At 61.7% G+C, this 24,716-nt stretch overlaps 1 protein-coding gene across 1 annotated transcript in view; it reads left to right on the plus strand.

Moving 5' to 3' along the window:
• Nucleotides 1-544: 544 nt before the first annotated feature.
• FRMPD3 (FERM and PDZ domain containing 3) overlaps nt 545-24,716 on the plus strand; it is a 41,837-nt gene continuing 17,665 nt past the window's right edge. The window contains 13 exon segments of the mRNA XM_068697069.1: nt 545-915; nt 15,501-15,603; nt 16,209-16,358; nt 20,307-20,461; nt 20,687-20,789; nt 20,911-20,956; nt 21,095-21,199; nt 21,879-21,986; nt 22,289-22,420; nt 22,517-22,636; nt 22,715-22,851; nt 23,394-23,517; nt 23,616-23,705. Of these exon segments, the coding sequence (XP_068553170.1) occupies nt 20,314-20,461; nt 20,687-20,789; nt 20,911-20,956; nt 21,095-21,199; nt 21,879-21,986; nt 22,289-22,420; nt 22,517-22,636; nt 22,715-22,851; nt 23,394-23,517; nt 23,616-23,705 (1,113 nt within the window). The 5' untranslated portion in view covers nt 545-915; nt 15,501-15,603; nt 16,209-16,358; nt 20,307-20,313.

Genomic DNA, 24,716 nt, shown 5'->3' on the forward strand with positions numbered 1-24,716 from the left:
CAAATCCATGGTAACCCAGCCCTCGTTTCCCAGTCTTTTAATAAGAAACACACACAAACCTCCTCTCGTGCTTAGATAACACAGTTTCCTTAAGAGCTTTTGTTAGTTTGGTTTTCTTTGGCAGAGCAGAGGGAGGTTACCATGGAGTTACCTATGGATGGGAGCGCAGGAAACCCAGAGCGCTCCGAGAGGAGGCTGGGGAGCAGCAAGGTGACGGCATCAGCGTGCCGTGCATCGCCTGGGAAGGCCCCCAGAATAAAAAACAGTGACCGAGGAAAAGGCTGAGGGGCTGCAGAGGGCTCCCCAGGGGCTGTGCTGCCCGCGGGGGAGGGCAGAGGGCAGGGAAGGGGGACGCGGTGTGCCCGGCACCGTGGGGCACGGGGCGAGGCTGCCCTCGGGGATCTCCTCCGGTGAAGGGGGGGGGGGCGCAGCCCGACAACCCCGGGGCTCCCCGGGACGCCCCCTCCCCGTGCTCAGCCGTCGGGGCAGCGGCCCCGGCGGGGGGGGAGCGGTCCCGGCGGGGCTCCGCGCCCCCGCCCCCGGCTCCGCCCCGCTCCGCGCCGCCGCCGCTCGCCCCGCAGAGCCGCGCACAGCGCCCGGTGCCGCCGCCGCACCTGGCACCGGGAGCGGCACCGGCTCCGGGACCGCCGCCGCCGGCCGGAGGGAGCGGGGAGCCCCGGCGGCTATGGCGGGCCGGGGGCGGCCGGTCCCGGCTGCTCGCTGAGCCGGGGCCGCTCGGCCGCTGCTGAGAGCCGGCGGGCTGGGCGCTGCGGCAACCGGGCACCGGGCGGCGGCCAGGAGCCATGGGGGGGGCGGCGGCGGCGGCGGCGGCCAGCGGGGACCCGGCCCTGCCCGCCCGCCGCGCCGCCCGCCTCAGGCCCCGCTGGTAACGGAGGGAGAGCGGCCGGAGCCCAGGTGAGCCCCGAGGGGGTGGAAGCGCGGTCGGTGGTCGGGGAGCGCCGGGGCCGTGCCCGGTGCCGAGCCGTGCCCGGGGCTCCCCCTTCCCGGGGCGCTGCCGTCGGGAGCAGCCGTCGGGGGCCAGCTGCGCCCCGCTCCTCTGCACCGCTCCGGGCGCACGGCGGGGAGGCCGCCCGCTCCCGCAGGGTGCGCAGCCCCCGCGCTGGGTGCCCGAAAGCCGCCGAGCTGCTGGAGCAAGGCTCTGCCCCCCCCCGGGTGGGAGACCGGGCACGGGAGCACCGTGGTGTCCCGCGGCACCCGGAGGAGCAGCCAGGGTTTGTCCCCCTGATGCAGCCACGATGGCCCTGGGTGGTGGCTCTGCAGGTGGCACCCGCCCGGCTGATGCTGTGGGATGAGGAATTGGGGCTGTGGGGGTTGGATGGGGCCGTGCTGCTGAGCACCGCTGTCGCCCAGCCCTGCTGAGGTGGCTTTGCCCACCCCAGGCAAGGCAGGATGGAGTGGGGTGCACAGCAGGAGCTGTGCCGCTGCTGCCGGGTCACCTTGGTGCGCCCCTGGGTGCCGGTGCCCTCCGTGTTATTCCGGTGTCGTGGACGTGGTTGTAATGGGTTGCACCCCACCGAGCTGAAAGAAGGGAGGGGAAGTGCTTGGCTCCTGGCTCGGGGCTTGTTTGTGTTTTTTTCCTCGTTTCCCAGCTCTAGAGCAATTGGGATGGGATGAGTTTTCCTCTTTGTCGGCAGCAGGACTGGCGGAGAGATGTGGCTCCCTCCAAAGGGGGCTGCAGGGCAAGAGCAATGGGAAAATCTTTGCATCTTCCTCCTCTCGCATGACAAGCAGTAAGCCCTGTGCCACCTTTCACCTCCCCATGCCTCAGTTTCCCCAGGTCTGCAAGAGAAGGGTGGAGGAGAGAGAAGCTGCTCCTCACCAGAGGGGCTGAGACGTGGCTTGTCATGTGTGAGAGCCTCGCTGGGCACGAGTCTGCTCTGAGGCCAAGAGCGGTGCTGGATCGGGCCCAAGGGACACCGAGTGCTAGCTGCCATCCTGCGGCAAGGAGTTCCACACTGCGCCTGAGCAGCCACCAAAACCCCGTGCTTTATGTTTTTATCCCTAAAGAAGGGAATGGGAATGACCCCCCTCACCGTGCTGGCCGGGTCTGGCAGCCCCGCTGTGCCCCGGGCCACCCCCTGCCCAGGATGCTGGCGAGTGAGGGAGGACCCGCAGGGGGTGCAGCTGGAACTGGATCAGGTTTGGTCCCTGTCTCCCTCTTGCTCAAGATGAGGCTGGCGAGGGGAGAGGTGCCCCCCTCAAAATCAGCCTGGATGAGGGCCCGTTGGCCTCAAGCTTCCCAAGGCAGGAGGGAGGCTTTATCCCTGCAGTGAGCAGCGGTGTGCTCAAACTGAAGCATCAAAGCATCAGGTCCAGCCTAGCATGGGAGAAATCCCAGAGCAGCAGGCAGCCTGGAGGCAGGGCACGCTCTGCACACACGTTTTCAGCGTGTTGCTCCATCCCCTGCCATGCTGCCAGCCCACCTGCGTGCTGGGGAGGGGCGAGCTGGGCTGTGGGACCCGCTCACGGCTCTGCTCCTGCCTCACATCCCAGCCCCGTGGTACCCGGAGGACGCTTTTGCTGTGTGCTCAGCAGCTGCTCGCTGGCACCGAGGGACAAAGCCTCGAGCCCTCAGCTCTGCCTCGTGCTCGCAGCGCGCCGCCAACGCCGGTCCTTCCCCGCGCCCGCGGCAATCGGCAGCAGAGCGCTCCGGATTCGGACCTGTGAGTTAAGTGTTGTTCGCCAGGGCAGCTCCAACCCACGGGCGCCGCGTTTCTGTGGTGAACAAGCGTTTTTGTCAGAACAAAGTAGGTTGCTGCCTCGCAGAGCCTCCAGCCTGCGTGGAGCAGGGCGCAGAGCCCTGGGGCGCAGCAGCTGGCTGTGGGGATGGGGAGGGGGTCTGGGAACGAAGAGGGGTGCTGGGGCACCCCAGGAGGAGCTCGTGCGGGTGGTGGCTCAGAGCCTGCAGCAGCAGGAGGGCAGGAGAGCTGCAGGATTGGTGCCCAGCGAGGCTGGGAACATTTCTGAGCTGCTCACTGTTCTCTGTCTCTTTTAAATTAATCAGGAGCTGGCCTCAGCAGCCAGTCAATAGCGAGATTTATCTCTTAAATAGCATTATTGATTGCTCGGGAAGCCTGGTTTTGTATTGATAGATATGTACACGTGCAGACAAGCCCCGTGCCAGGTCCTGGTGGGGAAAGGCACAGAGCGGGCTGCGCGAGGCTGCTCCTCGCAGGTGGGGTCACACGTGTGCCTGCCCCATGGAGACGCAGCTCCCTGCCGGAGAGCACAGTGCGGTCCCCAGGGGTCTTTGGGTACAAACCCTTCTGCATCCATCCACCGTCTTGCCCAGTCTTGAGCCTTTTTCCTGCTCTTCCAGTGCTGTCTCCCTCCCTATGAAGGGGTCTTCCCACAACTTGCACGGTGTCCTGAAAGGTCCCTGACCCTGCAGGGGTCTCTGTGTGGGGACACTGGCGTAGATGTGCAAAGCTAAGCCTGTGCTGGAGCATCGCCAGTTAGAGGAGGATAAGCGAGGTGGGGTGCACCTGACCCCCAGAGGGGGGTCAATTTGGGCTGCTCCTGGAGCCCTTGGCTGGGGCTGTGAGCCGACGCGTGCGGGAAGCGCTGTGGGACCTGGCTGGGCTCCAAGCAGGTGGAGCCGTGGGAGTATCGCGGGGAGACAGCTCGCTGCCCGTCTGCTGCTGGGAAAGGCAAAGCGTGCCGGTGCTCCTGAGCCTCCAGGTAACGGGAACTGGGCTGTGGGGGCTTCACCGGTGGCATCTCCCTGGGCTTCCCTGTGCCTCTTGTCCCTGGGAGGTGGCAGAGTGCTTCCAGCCGCAGAGCGGTGGCACTGCCTCTGGGTCCCATTGCCTGGCTGCCTGCACCGGGTGCTGTCGCTGTGCCACGGGAGAAGGGGCAGGAGCAGGGGATGCAGAGCCGGGTTGCCCCCAGCTGGGCTTGGTGTTGGGAGGGACTGGCTGTGGGCAGTCCCACCATGTGGGGGTGGTTTGGGTGCTCCTGGCCCCGTGTGTGCCCCTACGGCCCCACCTGAGAGCCCCACTTCTCTGGTTCAGTAGCTGGGGCGGGTCTGGGACCTTGGCATCTCCTGCTTCTGGTGGTGTGGCTGCAGCACCCGGGGGAGGCTGGTGCTGGCCAGGGGCCGTCTTGTGGCCCAAGCTGTTGTCCTTTTAGCTCCGGGCAGCGCCTCTAGGCTCGCCCCAAAGCAGCACCGTGTGCTCGGGCAGCGCCGCTGTCCTCCAGGGTCGTGGAGCACAGCCAAGGTGCAGTGCTGCTCGTGAGACGAATTGCAAAAGCTCTCGCCAGTTTTGCTGGAGCAAACTTCACGCTGTGGCCGTTTTGCCTTGGTGCTGCAGAGCCTGCTGCCGAGCCCTGCCCGCAGCGAGCCTGGCTGCCCTCGGCACGTGTGCGCCACCGTGCACGGGGCTCCTGGCCCCAAACCTCGCACCCAGCCTCGCAGTGGCAGCAGAGGCTGGGATGAGCATCAGCTGAGCTGCCACGGGGGATCTGTAGGGGCCGGATCACCAATGGCTTGGATTTGGGAAAACCTGCGTGTGCTTGTCACTGTTCAGTTAATCAGCAGCCATGGGAAGTTCTTGGGTGCTGCCGTGCCTTTGTGCATGTGTGTATTTCCATACATACACGTAGCACCATGGCATTTCGCTAACGCTTGGACCCCTTCAGCGTTTTTCCAGACAATGTCTGCCCGCAGCGAGCGCCCAGTCCGCCTGATCTCGGCAAGCCAATCTACGCAGGGATCTTGGGGAAGAACAGTTGGGGTTTTATGAAGCTGGCATAATTTACAGCTAAAATAGCACACCAGAAATATGTCCAATCCAATCTCCTTTGTAATCTTGTTTTCATTTAAGCCTCCAGGCTGATGGAGGGGGGGAGGCAGGGAAGCAAACTGCGAAGGGAGTTTATTACCCGTGTCAGGGAGATTTGCGCGGTGCTCTGTCCGGAGCGACCTCAATTTGCAGGGGTTGCGGCTGGCTGGGGGGCTCCCAGCCCCTAGGGGCTTCTCCTGCCCGGGCTGGGGCCGCAGCCCCCGCTGCGGGGGGCTCGAGGCGCGCGCCGTGGAGCAGCTCCAGCGCCTGCTCCCGCAGCTGGGCAGGCAGAGCTATTGCAATGTCTCAGCGAGCACTGCGCTCGTGATGTCCTGGCCAGCTCACCGTGAAAAGGAATGAAATTATCTCGCTGCTGCTACTGCCTTTGCGGGTTGCATTTCTCTTTAGTTTTCAAACCACAGATTGTCCCAGATCTCCTGCCAATAGCAGGGAGCTCACTGATAATGCAGCTGCTATTAATAAAGCGGTGTTGTTACATATTCATATCAATCAGACTTCTAATTCCACAATATTAAAAAAAAAAAAAAAAAGGCAGCGTTTCACAGGGGCGGTGGGGGAAGGTGTGAGGCAGGCTGGTGTTTGATGTGCATCGCAGTGTTGGCAGAGCTTGTTCTGCTCACGTCTCTGCCCTCCGGCCCTCCTGCCCTGAGCTCTCCACGTGCTCCTCTGACACCTTTTGCATCCCAGCATCTGGGAAGCGTTATCTTTGCTTTGCTTTGCCAGAAGCAGCCGAGAGGAGCCCAGTTCTCCATCGGTGCTGCCCTGGCAGGCTGCGGGCAGAGCTTCACCCCGGCCCTGGAGGTTGAGATCCTGCAATACAACGGGCAGGGACACAGGGGATGGGATGAAGAGCCCTTCCTTCATCCTGTGTGCCTGTCTGGGGCCACGCTGGCGGCGCTGAACCCAAGGGCTGGGTCCCACACGCAGCTGCGGGATCCCCGGAGTGCTGGCACCGCTGGGAAGTGGGAGCGGTGCAAGACGGGGGAGCTCCCGATCCGTGCGGGTGGGTTGGTGGGAACGGCTCCCTGCTTTCTCCATTTTATATAGAAAGTTTCGCATATTATGTAAATTCGAAAGCAAAGCATAGAAAATCCTACGGTATAAATCTGGGATGGATATATGCTTGTGCAGCCATTAGCGAGGGAAGTACACCAGAGAATCCTGGCCAACGGATATATACACACTTCCATTGCCATTCCTGCAATAAACTATGGTTTTTGTCATTGCTACAGTATTTAAAAAAAAAGTACTATCTTCAAAACTGTGGCAGCGTTTTATGGTAAGCTGTAAATTGGAAGAGATACCTAATTATTCATAGGCTATTACGGAGGTGTCGGTAAATGACTTCACCATTAAGGCTGCCCTGAGACTTGCGTGTGCAGCAAAACCCTCTCTCCTAATGAATTCAGTTTCCAGATTTGGTGAAATATCCAGCAAGGCCAAAAAGCTTTTGCTCGAGTGCTGTGCAGGAGCTGCTCGGGGTGTGACGGAGCCGTCCCACAGCTGTGCCCAGCAGGAGAGGCGCACGGTCGCTCAGCCAGGTTCCTGGGGTGCGCTGGCTCCCAGCCCTCTGCCAGAGGGCTGCCGTCGCTGCAGTGAGCAGTTTCCAAGCAACTCGGCGGCTGCCGGTCTAAAAGGCCTCTTGGTAAAGGCACGTTAATATTAAGTGGAGTTATTAAATGGAAACGGTGCTAAGAAGGATGTGGGAAGGGCAGCTGGTGTGGTGGAGCCGATATCCTCCTGCCGTCGTGCGTGCTGTAAGGACAGGCCTCCCTCGGCCCAGGGAGCAGCAAGAAATCCCCCAGTGCCTCCAGAGGGCCGTGGCAGTGCCGGGAAGGCCTGAGCTGTGTGGTGGTCGGGGCTGGGCTGGCTGTAGCCACGGTGGTACAAGCCCAGGTTAGGGCTGCGGGGCGGCCAGGCACCTCCAGCACCCCAGCAGCAGGGCACAGCGTGCCTGATTTGGGGAAAGGCAGAGAGAAAAGAGCTGGAGGTGGAGCAGAAAGTCCCTCCGGGACAGCTAAAGGGAACAGGAGCTGTATCAGGAGCAGATGGGGTTGCTGGTGCCGCGGGGGGGCTGTAAGTGCCCGTGTTCTTTGCTGTGTTTATGCCTAGCTGGAGGCATCGTGCTTTTTTTCACCTTGTCTGTGAGTTTAGCTTTCTGCCTCCCCTGAGTCCGTGTGAGCTCAGGACAGGGTGGGAGGGGTGAGGAAGAGGTTGTTCTTTGCTGGTCTGGAGAAAATCCATTACAAGCGTTGCCGTAAGCAAGCGCTGGCCTTGCAGGAGTGCCGGGGGGGCCAAACCAGGCTCCCTGGGCAGGGCTGGTGGGCCTCACCTCAGCACCCTGTGCTGTGCAGCCAGGGCTGAGAGCCGCCTCTCCCCAGCACAAGCCTGTCGGGGAGGTGCGGAGAAGCATTTATTTTTTCCTGGAAATACTCTTAGGGTACTTCAAAGCCAGGGGCGGGAGGCTGCTCCTGCAGGAGGTGAGGCCGGGCCTCCATCGTAAATCTGCCTTCACCGGCGCGTGCGGCAGCAGCCTGGGGGTGGTGTGAGGAGCCTCCTGCTGCCTTACGGCTTCTTGGCTCAGGGTGGGGTATGAAGCAGCGGCTGGCTCTGTGTCCGTGCCTCAGTTTCCTCAGCCTTCAGGCAGAAGCGAAGCTCACCTCCCTGAAGTGCTTTGGGAGGACAATGACAAGCCAGGCGCCATCTCCTCACCCTGTTGTCCTCCCAGGTGCGTTGGGATGTCCTCGCACAGCCCGCCTGCCCGCCTCCCATCTCAGCGCTCTGAAGAGACGTCACACCGCCCTTGGCTAAACAAATTTTTGTTCGCTGTGGCTCTTTTTTATTTTTTTTTTCCTGCTCAGCATTCAGGGAGCATCCTCGTGGTAACCAAGGTATTTGCATAATCTGTGGTTTTGTGGTAATTGCTCCCTTTCTGAAGAGGTGCTAATCATCCCTTGGGTTTGGGGGGGCTTTTTCTATCTTTGGGACCATGTTAGAAGGCGAGGGTGACGCCTCCCGTGGGGCAAGGTGCCTCGAGGCAGCCTTTAGCCCTCTGCTCAACATTTCCACCCTGGGCAGGCACGGGGCACGGGCTTCTGCACTGCCTGTGAGCTCCTGAACCGCATCCCTCCCTCACCTGTGCCTCAGTTTCCCCAGGCTCTGTGGCACCCAGGCTTGCCAGCAGGTTGCCCCAGCATGGTGGTAGCCACCTGGTGTGCCTGCAAGCCACCGGCAGCGTGGCTCAGCCCCGAGGCAGCTCCCACACGGCCGGGTTTCCAGAACAGCAGCATCCCCGTGGGTCCTGGGGTACCTGGGGGTACCTGGGGGTGCCTGGCCACGGCCTTGGAGCTAGCTCAGGGGCAGGCAGCCCTCCTGAGCTGCCTGCTGGATTTGCTGCCCATGAGGCATGGGGATGTGCAGCTTGTTCTGGCCCTGATTTATTTCTGCTTCTTGCTCCCCTGCGTGCTGCCAGCAGATCCTGCGATGCCTGTGTGAAGGGGACAGGCAGCAGGGCAGAGGCTAGCCTGGCCTTGGTGCAGAGATTAAACTGTCCCCATGCTTTGTGACCACAAGGGAAAAGAGCACGACCTGGCTGCTGAGCGGGGGCTGAGGGTCCTGGAGCCCCGCCACCCCCCTGCCCTCCCCCAGCAGCAGCAGTTTGTGCTCCTGCCCTGCGCTGGCATCGCTCACAAAATGCCTTTGCTGTGCAAACTCAGCGTCTGTTCGCTACGGGCTCTCGTCTCCAGCCTCGCTCTGTGCTACCAAGGCTGCACCTGTCTCGGCACCGGCCATCTCCCCGGCTGTATTAAGTCTCGATTTATCCGTATGAAATCTCACATCATTTATCTTCCTAAATCCCGGCAGGTAATTTTGTAATCGTGTCCCTCCTGTGGTGCTGGCCTCTCCTCCCTACCCGATATCCTCTTCAGTTTTAATCCCCCTGGAGTTTACATTGTTTTTTGCAATCCCAAAGGGATGATGCTGCTAAATCCCAATCCCAGTGCTGAGCTCTTGGGGAAGCACTTAATTCCCTTCCCGTTAGCAGGACGCACTGCTAATGACCCCCGCAGCTCCTCCCCTGCCGCTCTGCTCCTGCTCCCTGCAGAAGTGCTCTGCTTGCACGGGTGCCCAGGCACTTTGAGGATAAGGGGTTTGGTGCTTGGCTTGGGGTTTTGTTTTGGTGTGTGATGGAAATCACGTGCTGTGCAGGGAGCTGTTGGGTCTGCTCCCGGTGTAACCAAACTGTTGAAACCAACGTTCCCAAGAAGCACAGAGGGGCCTGGCTGTGCCTGGGCTGGGGACACGGAGGGAGGCAAGAAGACCTCGCAGTGGCAGGGCAGAAGCCGGGTGCTTTGGTGTCAGCTCCAGGGCCGGGTTTGTCAGAGGAGGATGCTGGTGTTTGCCTTGTCTCTGCTCTTTAGGGGAAGATGTCTTTATGGCAGTGCCTTCCCTTCCTACCTGCTCGCGCAGGATGAGGTCCCGGTTTGATACTCTCTGATAAGGCTGATTCTAATAACTCGGCTGTGTTTACCTGCCCCCAGCAATATTCTTGCAAATGAGGTGTCAGCAGGGATGCTGGCGAGCGTGAGTTGCTGCGTGTGGATTTTTACAAAACCAACAAAGCGGTGCCGGGGCTTGCGATTCGCGGGCATTATGCCGGCATCCAGCCGGAGCCCGGGTGGCGTGTGAGGGAGGGCTGGCTCCGTGCAGCCCTGGTTGTGGCTGAGGGATCTGCTCCAGACAGGGCTCTGATCTCCCAGGCGTTTTTCATGGTCGTCTTTGGCAGGCTGGCTGCCTGACCTTGTCACCCTGCTCGTGCATCAGCTCCTGCTGCTGGAGTCACCCAGAAAGTCAGGAGGAGGGCCTGGGAGCACCTCCTGTCTGTCCCCTGAATTTGTGGCACCTCCTGTCAGTGCCACACACAGTGTGTCCCCACAGGATGGCAGGGAGCCATGAAAGAAACTCGATTGTTGTTGTTGTTTTGATTCCCTTTTTTTGTAGGCTAGCGGGAGGATTTTAGTCTGGGCAGCGAAGAATCAGGAGAGGCTCTGCACACATCCTGCTGCGCCCACGGCTCCTCCCGTGGGTCTGGAGCTCTGGGGGGTGATTTTGGTTTTCTCAGCCAAACTGGGAGCACTGGGGAGAGACGTGCTTGGCCTCGCAGGGTTGTAGCTGTCCCCAGCCCAGCTGGTGCCCACGCAGCCAGCGATGCTTAACCCCGCTCCCGCAGCTGCCCAGATCCCATCCCTGCCTCGGAGAGCTGATGTGAGCAGGCAGGCAGCGGGGCGGCCAGCTCCCGAGGCCACGCTTTGTTTCTGGCTCCCGTGTATGACACAGGGCACACGAAGTCATCTGATGGGATTTTGCAGTGAATTGTCATTCCCCCAAAGTGCCAAGGTGACAGCTGAGAGGGCCACGGGCAGCGGCTCTGCTTGCAGATGTCTTCGGATGCTCCCAGGGTGCTAACATGGGTGCTGCGAACCGGCATGGTGCCTGGGGAGCTGCCAGGCTGTGCCACCACTCCTCCAAGGCACTGCCACAGGCTTGCTTCAGGGTGAAACCCCGATGGTGATGCTGTGAGCAGAGCCATATGTACCTCACTCTGTGGGGCTCGGGGCACGAATGGCAGCAAACTGATGGGGCCGGGGCCATCCCAGGGGACATGGCTGGGACAGGGCAGCCCCGCGGAGCAGGCTGCAGCGCGCGGTGCAGGGACGTGTTGCAGCTAATGCTGTGTGACAGCTTGACGGGTCCTCCCGGGACAGCCGGAGCTGCCATACCATCATCAGGGCTGTTAGTCCTTGGCTCCCGCGCCACGGCGTTGATCGTAAGCAGGCGGCGTGGGGAACTCGCTCCCAGGAGCAGGAAGGGCTCTGGAGCTGTGGGCGCGCTCCCAGGGAGGTGCTCAGCCCCGGCTCGGTGTTCTGGAGGGGGATGGAGCCGGCTGGGGGACGGGACAGAGCCAGAGCCGGGATGTGAGCGGTGTCCTGTGCAGCCCCCCGGATGGGGGGGCGCGAGGGGCTGCTGATGCTTTCGGTTCCACGTCTCCTGCTGCTCTGCCCAGCCGGGCGCTGCTTTGCTCCTGCAGCGAGGCTCCGGCTGCTCAGAGCCCACTGGAGAGACACAGACCGGCAGCACGGGCGGTAAGAGGCATTACCAGGGCAGGGAGCTGGAACGAGACGGGCTCTGACAGCTGCTTCCACGAGGGTTACAAGGCGAGCGAGGTGTCAGCACGCAGAGCTCCAACCCCCCCGCTTTGCTCTCTGCTTTTTGGCACAGGCGTCTCTCGGCTCTCCCTGCCCTGGGGTGGGCTCTGGGGGTGGGCACCGGGGCGGCAGGCGTTGTCTGCTCCTTGTGGGCTGGTGGCCGAGCACGGGGACGTGGGGAGGGGAGGCAGCACGTGTGCGCAGGCTGAGTCATGCTGAGGATCCTGCCTGTTGTTACGAGTCCAGAGATGAGGCGCGCTTGGCAGAAATCAGCTCATCATCTGCCTCTCCCCACCTGGCTGTCCATCCATCCCAGCTCCTCTGCGTAGCGTCTGAAGGGAAAAAAAAATATAAAATCAAAAAAAAAAAATCTCCGCCTGGAAGATTTGGGTTGCTCCTCTGGGCTGTGAGGTCGGGGAAGCGAAAGCTGGCGCTTGGTATGCGGAGCACGGAGCTGGCGGCAGGGACTTAGGGCTGCAGCTGCGAGGGGCCGCAGCACCGCGGCACCCTGCCTGGCTGCGGGGTGGGGGTCTGCACCCGGGGGGAGAAATAATGCCACCGGGGTCGGGAGAGCATCGTGGGGTGAGCGGGGGTCTCAGGGCACCGATCTCCCTGTGCTGGATACGGTGCTGGGGGGCCGGGGGCACCTCGCCGCTCCCCCCCTCGCTGAGCTGCATGTCCTCGGCTGCTCTGTGCCTAGGTGATTTTAGCTTTGATTCAGCTTAGAAATTGCCTTGGCTGAAACTCTGTCTCTATTGTTTGCAGTCTGCAGGAGCATCATTGAACGTGTCAAAAAGATAAATTGGAGAGAAGGAGAGGGAAAAAAACTGAGGCGAGCGGCGCGGTTGGAGAGGAGAGCGGTGCGGGCTGGGCTCCCCCAGGGCGGCTGGTGCTTTGGGCACCCTCTCCTTCCACCCAGGGTGCTCAGGGTGCTCAGGGTGCCTCTGTCCTGCCCGTTCAAGGAGGGTTCAGGCACCCCTGATGCTGTCCCCGGAAGGATTGGGCCCAAGGGCTGAGGTTTGGGGGTTATCCAGCCACGTTGGGCTCTCTGTCCGTGGCTGTCCCGGGGCACAAGCATCCCTCAGGCACCGCAGGAAACCTGGTGCCAGCGCTGGGGACAAGGCTTTGAGTGGCTGTGGTGGGTGCATGTTGTAACGTGGTCACTGCATGTGATGCCATCGGCCTCCTCCAGAACAGCTCTATCAGGAGCGTCCCGGGGAGCTCGTTAGCTGCAGGACGGGGATTTGGGCTCCATCCCACCGAGGCTCTGGGGGACGGTGCTTGCACCGTGCCGCGGGAGGTCAGGGAGGCAGTTGCTGCTGCTGGGGATGCTGGGGCAAATTAATCGCCTATTAAATAAAATGTCAGCCAGGAACGGATGAGAACTGGCATTGCTTTCACGGCTTGCACTTTACAAAATGAATATGCTTGTGCACGGTTGATTTGCATATTCAGAACAGGCTGCCTGGGAGGGCTCTCCTTTTGAACTGGGTGATACCAAGGGCTAAATTGTGTAAATTCAGTTATCCAAACACTCCTCTAAATGACTGGAATGATCTAATTACATAATCCATCGCCACAGGAGATGGTTTTTCAGAGCCTGAGCCCCTTTGTTTCTGGAAGCGACGTCACCTCGCACAGGAGGAACGCCGATGAGGAATTGCCCTCACCCGCCGGCACAGCCGAGGTGGTCGGGGTGCGTGCAGGGAGCCCGTCCCCTGTCCCCTTTCACACCTGAAACCGGGGAGACTGATCTATGTGAAAACTTCACGAGGCAAATACCACCCGTGTCAGATTAAATAAGGCTGGTTTCAAATAGGAACTGATTTGCATGGGCTGATCAGGCTAATTACTCCGGTGTCTGCAGGAACTCGGAAAGCCGTCAGGTTCCCGTGCAGGGGGAGGCAGCGCTCTGCCACTGCGGGGCTGGGCGCACGAGAATGCCCTGGGCATTGCGGTGCCTTCAGCAGGAGCCACGGCTCCACCTGCTCCCGAGCTCTGGGCAGAGAAGGAGCCACAGGATGGCACAGGCAGAGCTGAGACACCCCCGGGGCCAAGTTTTGGTGCTTTCTGGTCACTCGGTCGGGGACGCGTGCTCCTGGGTGGTCAGCAGGCTGCCCAGGTGTGGAAGCAGGGCTGCGTTTCCCATCCCCTGCTCCTGCCTGCAGGTCTCCCCGGCTGGCGTCGGAGCAGCCGTGCTGCCTGGTGGGGAGCAGACTTTGCCGGGAGAGGGTGTTACGCAGCCGTGGGCGTGCGTGTCCCTCGGGGGACGGCACCTGCATCCCACGGGCAGCACAGACACGTGTCCCACGTGCAGGCTGTGTGCGTGCGCATCCCTCGGGGACCCCGGCTGCCTGCATCCCGCTGGGAAACCGTGTGTGTACGCGTCCCTCGGGGACCCCGGGCACGTGTGCCACCGCGGGAGCAGCTCCGCGTCCCCGTGCCTGCGCCGTTCCCCCCCAGGCGAGCGCCTTCGGGTGAGTGGTGGGCGAGGAGGCGTGCAGCTGGGGCGCCGTGCGCGTCTCCTGTCGACAAACAGAGAGACGCCGTCTCCCGAGGCTGGCGGTTCGGCGCCACATTTGTACGCACGTGTGGAAAACAGAGTGTGCGTGGGTGGGCGGGCCGCTAAATATAGACCTGGCTACCTGGGCTGCTCGCACGCCTGCTCCGAGGACAGCACCAGCGCAGGTTGTAAAGAGATTATAACCCAGTATACATTAAGCCTCTCTGCTAGAAACGCCGGCAGCCCCAGGCAGAAAACATCACACTCAAAGCTCCTCCTCATCCCTTTTTTGTTTTATTTTATTCCTTTTCAGTGATGTTGCCTTTATCTGCTATCAGCTCAAGAGCTGTACCGAGCCGCAGAGCACCAAAAGGGCTCCCGGAGGGGCAGGATGGGACAGGGGACCTTACGATGCTGTTTGCCACCTCCCAAAGCCAGCGTTGGTCAAGGCTGGGGACAGCCACCTCCATGGCAGGAGCTGGGAGCTGCTCAAGGAAAAGCCATCCCTGCAGCCCTGCTCCAAGATGGGACACGTGGGCAGTGGTCCTTATTTATGGTCCCACACAGGGGAGGGTTGGCTCTGCCAAAAGCAGGTTCTCCTTTCGAGGGATGGTGGTGACACAGGCAGAGAGGTGGCCGTAGCTCAGGGGCTTCTGCGTTCAGCCCCGGGTGGCTGGCCCATGCTGGGTGAGCTCCGGGGTCCAGCCCACGCTGACACCAAGCCAGGACACGCTGCCTCGTTATCCCCCTGTGGCCATCACACTGCGATCTCGGCTGGGGACACGGCTCGCTCTGCGGTCCTGCAGCCCTCCCTCCCCGCTCTGCGCCACGCCGCATGGAAATAGCGGTCCCCAAAACCCCTGGCAAGCCATCAACCGAGCAAATTGCTCTCCGTAAATCCCGAGTGAAAGTCCTGGGATTCGGGAGGGCCCAAAGGAAAGCGTTTGATTGGATTTTTTCAAGCTGCTTTCCGCTGTGCCAGGAGAGACAGGCTGACAGCCTCCCTGAATCTTCCCGGCTGCCATTTGGGAGCGGGCGCAGACAGATTGCGCCCTCTCGATAATGGGATATAAGCGATCTATAACTCTCCTCCCTTTATTTAACTCCCCTCCGGACTTCATACGCAGTAATAAATTCCTCCTCTTGCAAATCCTTCTCCAGGCCAGCTCCTCCGCAGGTCTCTCTTCACGTCCAGCAGGCGTGGGGGGAGCAAGGGACCTGGAAACAGGAATGGTGCTGAAATGTCCTCGTGGTGCCACGTGCGGGACAGGCTGCAGGTGGGGTGTTTGCTTCCAGCAGTGCCAGAAAGCACCCTTAATACAACAGGAAGGTCGTCCAGGTTAAAACTGGTGGCACTGGGAGGTGGAGGAGCTGAGAGGCTCAAGGAGCAGCATTAACTGAGTGGCACCAAGCGGCCAGGCACCGGGTGCAGCATATTGCACCCAAAGCACACGTCACACACACGGAGCATCAAGGGAGTAAGGGAGAAAAGTGCTGCAAATTTTGCATCGTTGCTCCTTATCTCTGATTAATCCTCTTATGTGTTCATCTCGTTTCGGCCTGGTGTTGCCTGTTTGCTGTGTTCCTGCAGTCCTTGTGGAGATGAAGATGCCTCCGAGCCTGGAGCGCCTTTAGCAGCCCCGGCTGGGTGAGGGGGGGTCCTGCCACTGATGGTGGTGGAGGCGAAGAACAAGCACTGTGCTCGTGGTCACCGCAGTGGGCGACAGCAGAGAAGGAGCTGGAAACCAGCTTCTCCCTTCCATCTGTGGAAGGGAAAGAAAATTACCCTGCAAAGCTTGCCCCACGTTGCTCCTTCAAGTGTTTCAGGCACCCACAGAGTTGCACGTGGCTGTGGCTTGCAGCAGGCAGCCCGCGGGTCCGATGGAGAGCTGCTGGCCTCCACCACTTGGAGACGGGTGCTGGCGGTGCTGCTTGTGACACTGGGGCCATTTCCCTTCTCTGCAGACGCTGCTGCCTGAGCTGCTAAGAGAGGGGCCGCCTCGGAGCCCCCTGCCACCCGCTGCAGCCCCCGGAGCAGACACCGAGTGCTGTGCACGGCCACCAGCTTGTAAGTGGATGAGATGTCTGGACAGGGGTGTGGGGGGACAGGGAGAAGGAAAAGCAGCGAGGTGATGTGTGGGGCACCCAGCCTGCAGGTGGGAGTCTGGAAACTGGGACAGCAATGGGGACAGCAAGGGCAGAGCCTGGCAAGGAGAAGAGGAGCGGTGCCTCCATCCCCGGGGCCATCACGGTGTCTCTCCCCCAGCTGGGGTCATCCCTGCCCCGGGTCTGCTCAGCAGGGTTTTGTTGGCAGCCTCGTGGCAGCAGCTCGCCTGCCTTCTGCTGGTGTTTCTGAAGGATTTTGCTTTGATCCTCTTCTCGGCAAGGCGCTTCTGTACATCTGCAGCTGGGGAGAACAAAATTCCTTAAATGGCCAAAAATCGCAGCGAAAATTGGGAGAGAAAAAGCTGGGAGCCCCCAGGTAAAACCCATTTGCATTTCTACAAAAAAAAAAAGATGTCTGCAGCAGCGTGGAAACCCACACGGCTGAGGCAGCCCGCTGCCTACGGGAGGCATTCAGACAGGTTGCACGGGGTGCCGCCTTGTCCCCGTGCACGGGGCTGTCACGGGGGGATCTTCGTCACCCAAAACGTGCCTCCTTCGCCCCTGCAGGGATCGAATGCCCCACGGTGCCGCTGGCCAGCGCCTGCCCTGGAGCCCAGCCACGCAGTGAGGGTGCCGGGACACGTGCCCGTGGGGCCGCACGCCTGCCACGCTCACAGGCACCCCGGGGAGCCCCCCGCAGTGGCCAGACACGCGCAGGTGGGTGCGCGCCTCGCGGGCGAGCTCGGGAGGGGGGGATCGTCCCTGTCGGGCTCATCCCAGTGGAAATTCCCCCAGGTTTTGGCAAGAGAGAGCCCCGCAGCTCCAGAGGCAGATGTTGAGCCTCTGGCTTTGGTAGCTGGAAATTGCTCGCACACCCACTTGAATTTCCAGCCCCCCCAGCAGCCCGTCGCAGCACGCTCCTGGCATGAATTGGCTGCCGGGTGGCGGAGTCCTTCCTTCTGCACGTTTCATACCCTATTGTGCCGATGCCTTCCCGTTCTCTGACGGTCCTGGCTCCCTTCCCCTGTGCCAGCCTGGTTTTGCAGGCTGCCTCCTCTTTCCTCTCCCTGATCTCCTTTCCCAGCCCTCGCCTTACGTGAGGGAAATGCCGCCTGGGAGCGTTTGCCTTTGCAGGGTGCCGTGGGGGCTGCACTCCAGATTTTCAGCGATGCTTCCGTACGCGTCTCAAAGGACTCCACGGGGCTTGTTTTGGTGCAGCCTCTTCCCGAAAAGAAGCTGTTTTTTTCTGTTGACCCGTGCCTCTCCGGAGGCTGGGTGCAGCCATCTCCGCCAGTCGTGCTCACGCTGTGTTTTCTGTTAATTACCAGCATTCCTCTGGGAGCAGCTTCTCTCCCTTCCACACAGGCAGGCAAAACCTCGCTCCTAGGAGGGGCGAACCCCTCTCCATCCCCCTCCGCCACCCCTGGTCCTGGGGTTCCCACCTGCCAAACATGCCCCCTGCCCCGAGCAGCAGAGCTGTGCCTGCTGCCTCCTTATTTACAGCTGCCTTTGGCTGCCTCGCCGGCTCCTCCCGCAGCTCCGGAGGATGCTGCTCAAAGTCTGCCTGCTCCTGTCTGAAAACCCCGAGCATTTTGGCCCTCAGCTGGCCACCATCTGGCACCTAGGCAGGGCCACACGCAGTTTCCCAGGCTGTGTCCGTGCAGGATGTCAGACGTGATGGCCTGGGTTGTCCTGCCTTGTATGCTGTCCCTTCAGCCTCGGCCAAGCTGGCATCCCACGCTCCGCCAGAGCCAGCCATTAACTGCTGCTGCCACGGCCAGGACAGCTGCTGCCGGGCCTCCGAAGGCGCAGCGTGTGGCTGAGCAGCTCTGGAAGCACAGCATCTGTTTGCCCTTGCAAACACGGGCTGTGTCATTGGGACCACACAAGCCGCATCTTCCATCCTCACCAGGCACAGCCGTGCCGTGCTGGCGGAGCTGTCGGGCACCCCGCTGCTCCTGCACGCCCTGCTCCTGGTCCCAGGAGCCCCGCAGGCTCCCTCGGGGCTGGAGAGCAGCACACGGGGCCGGAGCTGCCATGTGCTGCCCCTACAGCAGCTCCTGGCCTGCTCCCCAGCGTTCCCTGCCTCTGCCACACGTGCGCAGGATCCCACACGCCTCGCGAGCCGCTCGCCAACTGCAGCCCGGCAGATGGAGGAGCCGGGCAGAGCTCCGCAGCAGGAGGGACGGGGATCCAAAGGCTCTGTTTGTTCCCGGCTGTTTGCGGCAGCAGAGGAAGCGGGAGGAGAGCTGGCACCCAGTCCTGGAGCTCCGCAGGCGCTGCACCCACCCAGCCCTCGGGCACTGCTCCTCCTGCTCCGGGCCTGCAGCCTGCCCAACCCCTCAGTTTGTTCAGTGTAACCTTCCCTGAGAATACTTGAACATCTATCTGCGTGCCCCAGCCTGTTTTAAGGGTTTTGTTTATATTTTTTTGCCCTTTTTGTTGAGTAGGAGCTGTTTCAAACTGAGCCCTTCCTGAGGGTGCCGTGCTGTTTGAAGGCAGTGTGGGTGCAGATGCAGCCCCTTGCTCCCAGTTTGGGCCTGGCACTGGTTTGTTCTGGCGGCTTTCCTGCTGGTAAAGATGGTCGGTCAGCACTAAAAGCAGAGGCAGAAAGCTGGTCCTTAGGGGGAGCGGAGATTTATTGCAGTAGGAAATTAAAAATGCACACGTTGTCTTGTGGAGTAAGCCTTGCTCTGCCTGGACCCGGGCGGGGAAAATGAGGGCTCTGCCACAGCTTCCTGGGGTGGCAGCAGGGACACGGGCAAGAACAGCCAAGTTACGGAGCATTTAGGGGGAGAGCTGCTGCTGCTGCTGCTCGAGGGCTGGGGGCTGACCAGGTCTGGTGCAGGGCGAGCGAGTGCCAAGCCCCAGGGCTGGTGCAGGAGAGCTGCCGTGGGAAGGATGCTCAGAGCCTCAGCCCCACAGGCATGTCGTACCTGCTGGCGAGCACATTTATGCTTCGCCAGGAGTGGATAAGTCATGCTTACGAGGACACTGCTCCTCTTTTATTTAATTTCCTGGTAATGCTTCTGCAGCATCAAAGTCTTATCAGGAGAGGAGCAGCTTAAGAGCCTGGTAAAGGAGTTTTATTGTCAGCATGCAGCGTTTCATTCCCCTCTTCCCTTTAACGCTGGACGGCAGAGCTGGTTATGGCTGAAACGAGGTGTGCTTTTCTGCTTTTCTCCCTTTGAGATGCAAAGGTTTCCCTGCTAACCTTTTGCAGATGGTAATTCAGCTGCTGGTCCTCCAGGAGCCACAGGCTCGGTGGGGCTGCTTGTGGCTGCTATGGGCACTGCAGAGCTCCCATTTTGCGTGGGACATATTGGGGGGACCTAACAGCTTCAGTGGGACAGCTGGGGCTCCAGGGCTTGTCGGTGACTTTGCAACCCCCTGCCTCAGTTTCCCCAGAGCAGTGGTGTTGAGCATCCAGGTGCTTCCAGCCTGCAGTTGTGCCATCGTCCTCACGCTTGCACGCTGCTGGGGCTCGTCAGCTGTGAGAGGCTGGGGTCTGCGGCTGCTGGGGGCAGCCTGGGGATGGCAGGGGGGGAGGCTGGCTCGGTGGCTGTGCTGCCTCTTGCAGCCAGCTCCCTCTCTGCAAGCAGCAGGCGTTCTCCCTGGCCGTGCCAGGCGTGCCGGAGATGCGGCGTTACGTTCAGTCGCCTTTTCAGCAGCAGACAATGTCCTTGGATAATGTCCATTTAAGAAAATTGTTTGAATTGTGCAGGTTTTTTGGTTGTTTTTTTCTTTTTTTAAATGCTCGCGGGAGCAGCAGAGCAGATAATGAGGCAGCGCAGAGCCAGCGGCAGGGGAGCCGGCACCGAGGGCACTCCCTGCGGCTGCGTCCTGCGGGAGATGGAGCCCCCTGTGCCCGTGGGTGTGCTGTGTGTCCCCCAGGAATTGCCCACTCCCTTCCACCCCCCAAAAGGTTCCTTCCCCGGGCTGAAGCCAGACCCAGCTCCCTTAAAGCCTCCCGGGACAGGTGGCCCCTGGAGCATGGGCTGGAGTTGAGCTGCCAGGGGCTTCAGCCCCTCTCACCCTGCAGTTGTTCCTCACCGCCCTGCCCCAGCGGGAGGGGGCATGGGGAATGCAGACAGCTCGGACTAGATGGGCGATGCGTCAAGCCCTAAACTGATAAGAGACAGAACAATCGATGTGTTGCCAAAAAGGCTGGGAAGGATCTTTGTTAAGCAGGCTAAATAGCCTGGACAGGAGCAAGCAACGAGCGGCACAGAAGCAGCGGCTGCTCCCTGCTAACCGGCGGGCAGCCTGGCCCTGCTGGCATCGCTGCGGGATGCCCCGGGCAGGTTCAGCACCACCTCGTGCCGGGCTGGCTCTCCCTGGCTGCAGGAGGCCCCTGGGGTGGTGCTGGGGACTCATCACATTGAGCTCAGTTTGTCCTAATCCTGATTTTTTAGGCTAGGTTTGATTCCAGCTGGGCCAAACGTGCCAAGGGTCTGCATGGGGCACGTAGGGACAGATTGAATCGCGGGGACAGCGATGGGGCAGTGAGATGCTGGATCAGGACAATTTCCCCTTGGGGTGCCCCCCACCAAGCTGCCATCGGCAGGCTGTCCACCGGGTCCTGGGGGGGTTTGGGGGGGGGGGGCAGCTGCCTTTGCAGCGGGGTGGTGCGTTACATCGCGCCCCCCTCACTGCTTGGCACAGCCATGTGATGCCGGAGGAGCGCGGCGATGATATGGAATGTGGGCAGCTGGCTGCGGACACGCTCCGACAGGTGACGGTCCTGCGCCACCCCCGCTACGGATTCGGCTTCGTGGCCGGCAGCGAGAGGCCCGTGGTGGTGCGCTCGGTGGCAGCAGGTAAGGCGCATGGGGGGGTCCCGGGGCATTGGCTCGTGGCTCCGGGAACACCTTCCCCCTTGTCGGCCCCTCCCTGGGCTCCTGTCCCCTCCGGTGGGCCGATGGGGTCCCCTCCGTGGTCATGTATGGGGGTGAATGCTTTGGGGGCGGTTGGGACGCTCATTCCTGGCTGGGAATGTCACCACCACCCCCGGCCAGCCCAGTGCTGACCCTGTGTCCTGGCAGGTGGCCCCTCTGAGGACAAACTCCTGCCAGGAGACCAGATTTTGGCCATCAACGATGAGGATGTGAGCGAAGCCCCCAGAGAGAGGTTCATCGAGCTCGTCAGGTGAGGGCAGCAGCCTGTCCATCGTGCGCCCCGGGAGGGGTGCGGGACCGTGCCGGCTGAGCGCTCACGAGGCCGTGTGTTGAGCAAACCTGTCCTCCTTCCCTTCTGCTTTCTGTCGTAGGAAGGCCAAAGACTTCATCATCCTCACGGTCCTGCACACCCACCAGGTGAGAGCGGGCAGCGGGCACCATGGCCAGCCCCAGGGGAACCAACTGAGGGAGCTGGGACGGGGGTTGGCAGCCCTTTGGGAGCCCGAGGTGGGGTTTTGGGGTTCCCAGGTGATTTACCCAGCGCTCTCTTTCCAGTCCCCCAAATCCGCTTTCATCAGCGCAGCCAAGAAGGCGAAGCTGAGGTCCAACCCGGCGAAGGTCCGATTTTCAGAGCAGGTGACGGTCGGCGAGACAGACCCAGTGAGTGCTGCCTGCTGTGTCCCCGCGGCACCCGCTGCGTCCCCGTGGCTAAAGGGCTTCAAAGGAGCCCCCGTGAGAGGGGTGGGCTGGGCTGGGCTGGCCGGGGCGTTGCTGCGGGAAGCTGCTGTGCTGCAGTGATGTTCCAGCTCAGTGGCATCATTTGTTAATTGCAGGAGGGTTTTATTAAGCAGCTTTGGTACAAAAAAAAAAAAAAAAAAAAAAAAAAAAAGACGCTCAAAGCGCTTCTAGCAAATTCTATTTTTAAGCAAAATCAATTAGGTAATTATCTGATCGAAGCGCTGCTCACTAAATAAAATCAGCTCTCACCCCACTGCCTGCCCAAGCCTGAAGTGGGCTAAATTTGGGCTGGGGACCAGAAAGAGGGGGTCGGCTCTGAGACCCCCAGCAGCTCCCCTCAGCTGGGCAGGCTCCAGGCACCCCTCTGGGATGCGCCTGACCAAGTGGGATGCTCGGTTCCCACTGCTGGCAGCTGGGCAGGTGACTCCATCAGGCAGCCCTGAATCACTCAGGCTCTGCGCTTCTGAATGCTCCACGGAGAGGCTGGGATTTCAAGGGAAATGTGCCTCCGAGCACACAGCCACCGGGAAGCGAGGGATGCTGTCACCACTCCATCACACAGCCCTTCTCCCTGCCTCCCCCCCTCCCGCTTCCCCTGCAGGACATGCTGAAGAAGGAAGCTCTCCTCCTCATCCCCAACGTGCTGAAGGTTTTCCTGGAGAACGGGCAGATCAAGTCCTTCACGTTCGATGGCCGAACCACTGTGAAGGTGGGCCCCCCCCTGCTCCTCCCCTCCCCGGCACCGCAGCGGTGCTCCCTTCTCCATTTTTTCCCTGCCTCTTGCTTCCTTGCACGAGCACTTGTGAACTGCCACCACGTAACAGCGAGGCCCTTTGGCATCCCCGGGCGATGCGTGCTGCACCCAGCACCTCCTGGCTGCCATCTGCGGGGCCGCATCCTGCACCAGGGTGCTGGGAGGAGGCAGCTCTCGGTCGGGTGCTGCCCCCCCCCCAGGCCTTGAAAAGCAGGGAGCTGCTGCCCCGCACCCAAGGCCGCCTGTGGCGTTTGCAGGACGTGATGGTGACGTTGCAGGACCGCCTGTCCCTGCGGCACATCGAGCACTTCGCCCTGGTCCTGGAGTACTCGAGCCCGGAGCAGAGCCACCGCTTCCTGCTGCTCCAGGACAAGCAGCCGCTGGCCCACGTAAGCCCCCGCGTGGGGTAAGCTCCTGCCCCGAAATCCAGGAGCAGGGGGGGTCTCATGCCATGGGCTCACCAACCTCATCTGCTCCGGCCCCAGGTCGTGCAGCGGACGCACTACCACGGCATGAGGTGCCTCTTCCGTGTCAGCTTCTTCCCCAAAGACCCCGTGGAGCTGCTGCGCCGCGACCCCGCGGCCTTCGAGTACCTCTACATCCAGGTAGGGACGGGGCAGCCCCCCAGGAGGAGGGAGCCGGGTGCCCGCGGACCCCTGAGGACACCTCTCTGCTCCCCGCAGAGCCGCAACGACGTGATCAGGGAGCGCTTCGGCGTGGACCCCAAGCCCGAGATGCTGCTGGGGCTGGCTGCCCTCCACATCTACATCACTGTGGCGGCCACGCGGCCCAGCCAGAAGGTGTCCCTCAAGAACGTGGAGTGAGTCCCCATCCCCGGCACCGCCAGGCCCACGTGTGGCAGCCTCCCTGGGGCTGGGGATGTGTGCTGGGAGCCCAGGGGAAGCCGGGCTGATTTCCCTCCTGGCGTCCCAGGCAAGGAGAAGCTGCCCTGGCTGTGACACCAGCCCTGCTGCGGCTCCTCCGGGGCCTTAAATCCATACGAAGAGCAGGGTGGCCTCTCCAGGGTGTGCAGGGAGGGAGCTGGCGTGTTGGGGGGGAACCACAAAAAAAAAAAGCTTTGGGGATTTGCCCAGCAAACCCTTTGGTGGTGGCGAGGCCACCTCACCGCCGTGCACCCCATCCCCACGGGACCCACGCCAGGGCTGTCCCTGCGGCAGTGACACCGAGCTGCAGCTCTGGCTCCCTCTCACGGCTAGAGGATGCTCTCTGGCAGCAGCCATGCCTGCTTGGCCCTCTCTGCCCTGCTGTCCCCACGCTTGTCCCCCCAGACCCCAGGTAGGGCTCCCCCGCAGCGGTGCCCAGCCCTTGGGGTGCCCCATCTGAGGCTGCTCCCTCCCGCAGGAAGGAGTGGGGTCTGGAGCCCTTCCTGCCCCCCTCGCTGCTGCAGCTGGTCAAGGAGAAGAGCCTCCGCAAATCCCTCTCGCAGCAGCTCAAAGCCCACCAGAACCAGCCCGGCGGCACCAAGGTGAGCCCAGCAGCCCTCCTGGCCCCATCTCGGTGCCGGCGGGGTGACACCGCGGGTGTCCCACTGGTGGTGATGGCCCCGGCCGTATCTTTGCTCAGGTCTCCGCTGCCCAGGCCAAGCTGCAGTACCTGAGGATCCTGAACGAGCTGCCCACCTTCGCCGGGGTCCTCTTCAGCACCGTGGGACTGGTACGGGAGCTCGGGAGGGGAGGTTTTGGGCTCTGGTCCTGAGCGTGCGGCCAGGGGGAGAGCTGGGGAGAGGTGTCCGTGGCTCCTGCAGGGGTGTCCACCCTGTGTGCGCCTCCCTGATCTGTTCTGTGCTCCCGGGCCCTGTCTGGAAAGCCTCTCCAGAGCCTCTGCCGACAGCGGGCTGGGTCTGCAGGGCCAGGGCTCTGCTCCTTTCTCGGCAGCCTTTTGGGCGATGAGGTGATCTGCTCGGTGAAGCTGCGGTAGCGCCAGGCACGTGCTCACATCCCCCGGGCTCCCCATCTGCACCATCCAGCTGGGACACTCTTCACAGTGCTCTGCTCTCCTCCTCCAGCACCAGGGGGGCTGGCCGCATCCTGCCGTCCCTCTCCGAGGAGGGTGACCCTTGGCAAGGGCACACAGGGAGTAGCCCAGCTGGCCTCGCCATCTCCACGAGTGGTGGCCCAGCCCCACCGCTGCTTGGTGGCTCTCGAAGCTGCCACCTCGCTCCTCCCTCATCTCCATCAGAGGCATCTCCTCCCCTCGCCTCTCCGAGCCCCTCCACCTCACTTTCTCCATGGCAGGAGGAAAGGCACCCAGCCAAACAGGAGAACGGAGCACCCGCTAAGGCTCCCCGCTGCCTGCCTCACCTCTCCATCTCCATCCCTCCCGCTCCACCTCCCACCCAGGGGGCTCCATGTAAGTGTCACCTCTGCCACCCTCACCTCTCACCTCCGCCCAAGGGCTCGGCAGCTTCCTGGCTTCTCCAGCTTCACCCCCTGGGTTTGGTTTCTCACAGCCTGTGATGGATTTTGCTCCCCGCCGTGCCTCGGAGCTCCTAAGGAATAAGTGGGTGCAGAACCACGCTTTGTCTCATAGGTGCTGGGCGGTTGGAGCTGTGCCTCCAACCCTGCCTGGCTCTGTAGGATTGGGGAAATAATCTCTGGTGGGGGTGCCTGGCTTTTTGTTTCATCTCTGAGACCCCAGCTGTGGCTCTGAGCCAGCTGAGCAAAC

The sequence above is a fragment of the Anas acuta genome, chromosome 13 (genome assembly GCF_963932015.1).
Source record: "Anas acuta chromosome 13, bAnaAcu1.1, whole genome shotgun sequence".
NCBI classification, from domain to species: Eukaryota; Metazoa; Chordata; class Aves; order Anseriformes; family Anatidae; genus Anas; species Anas acuta.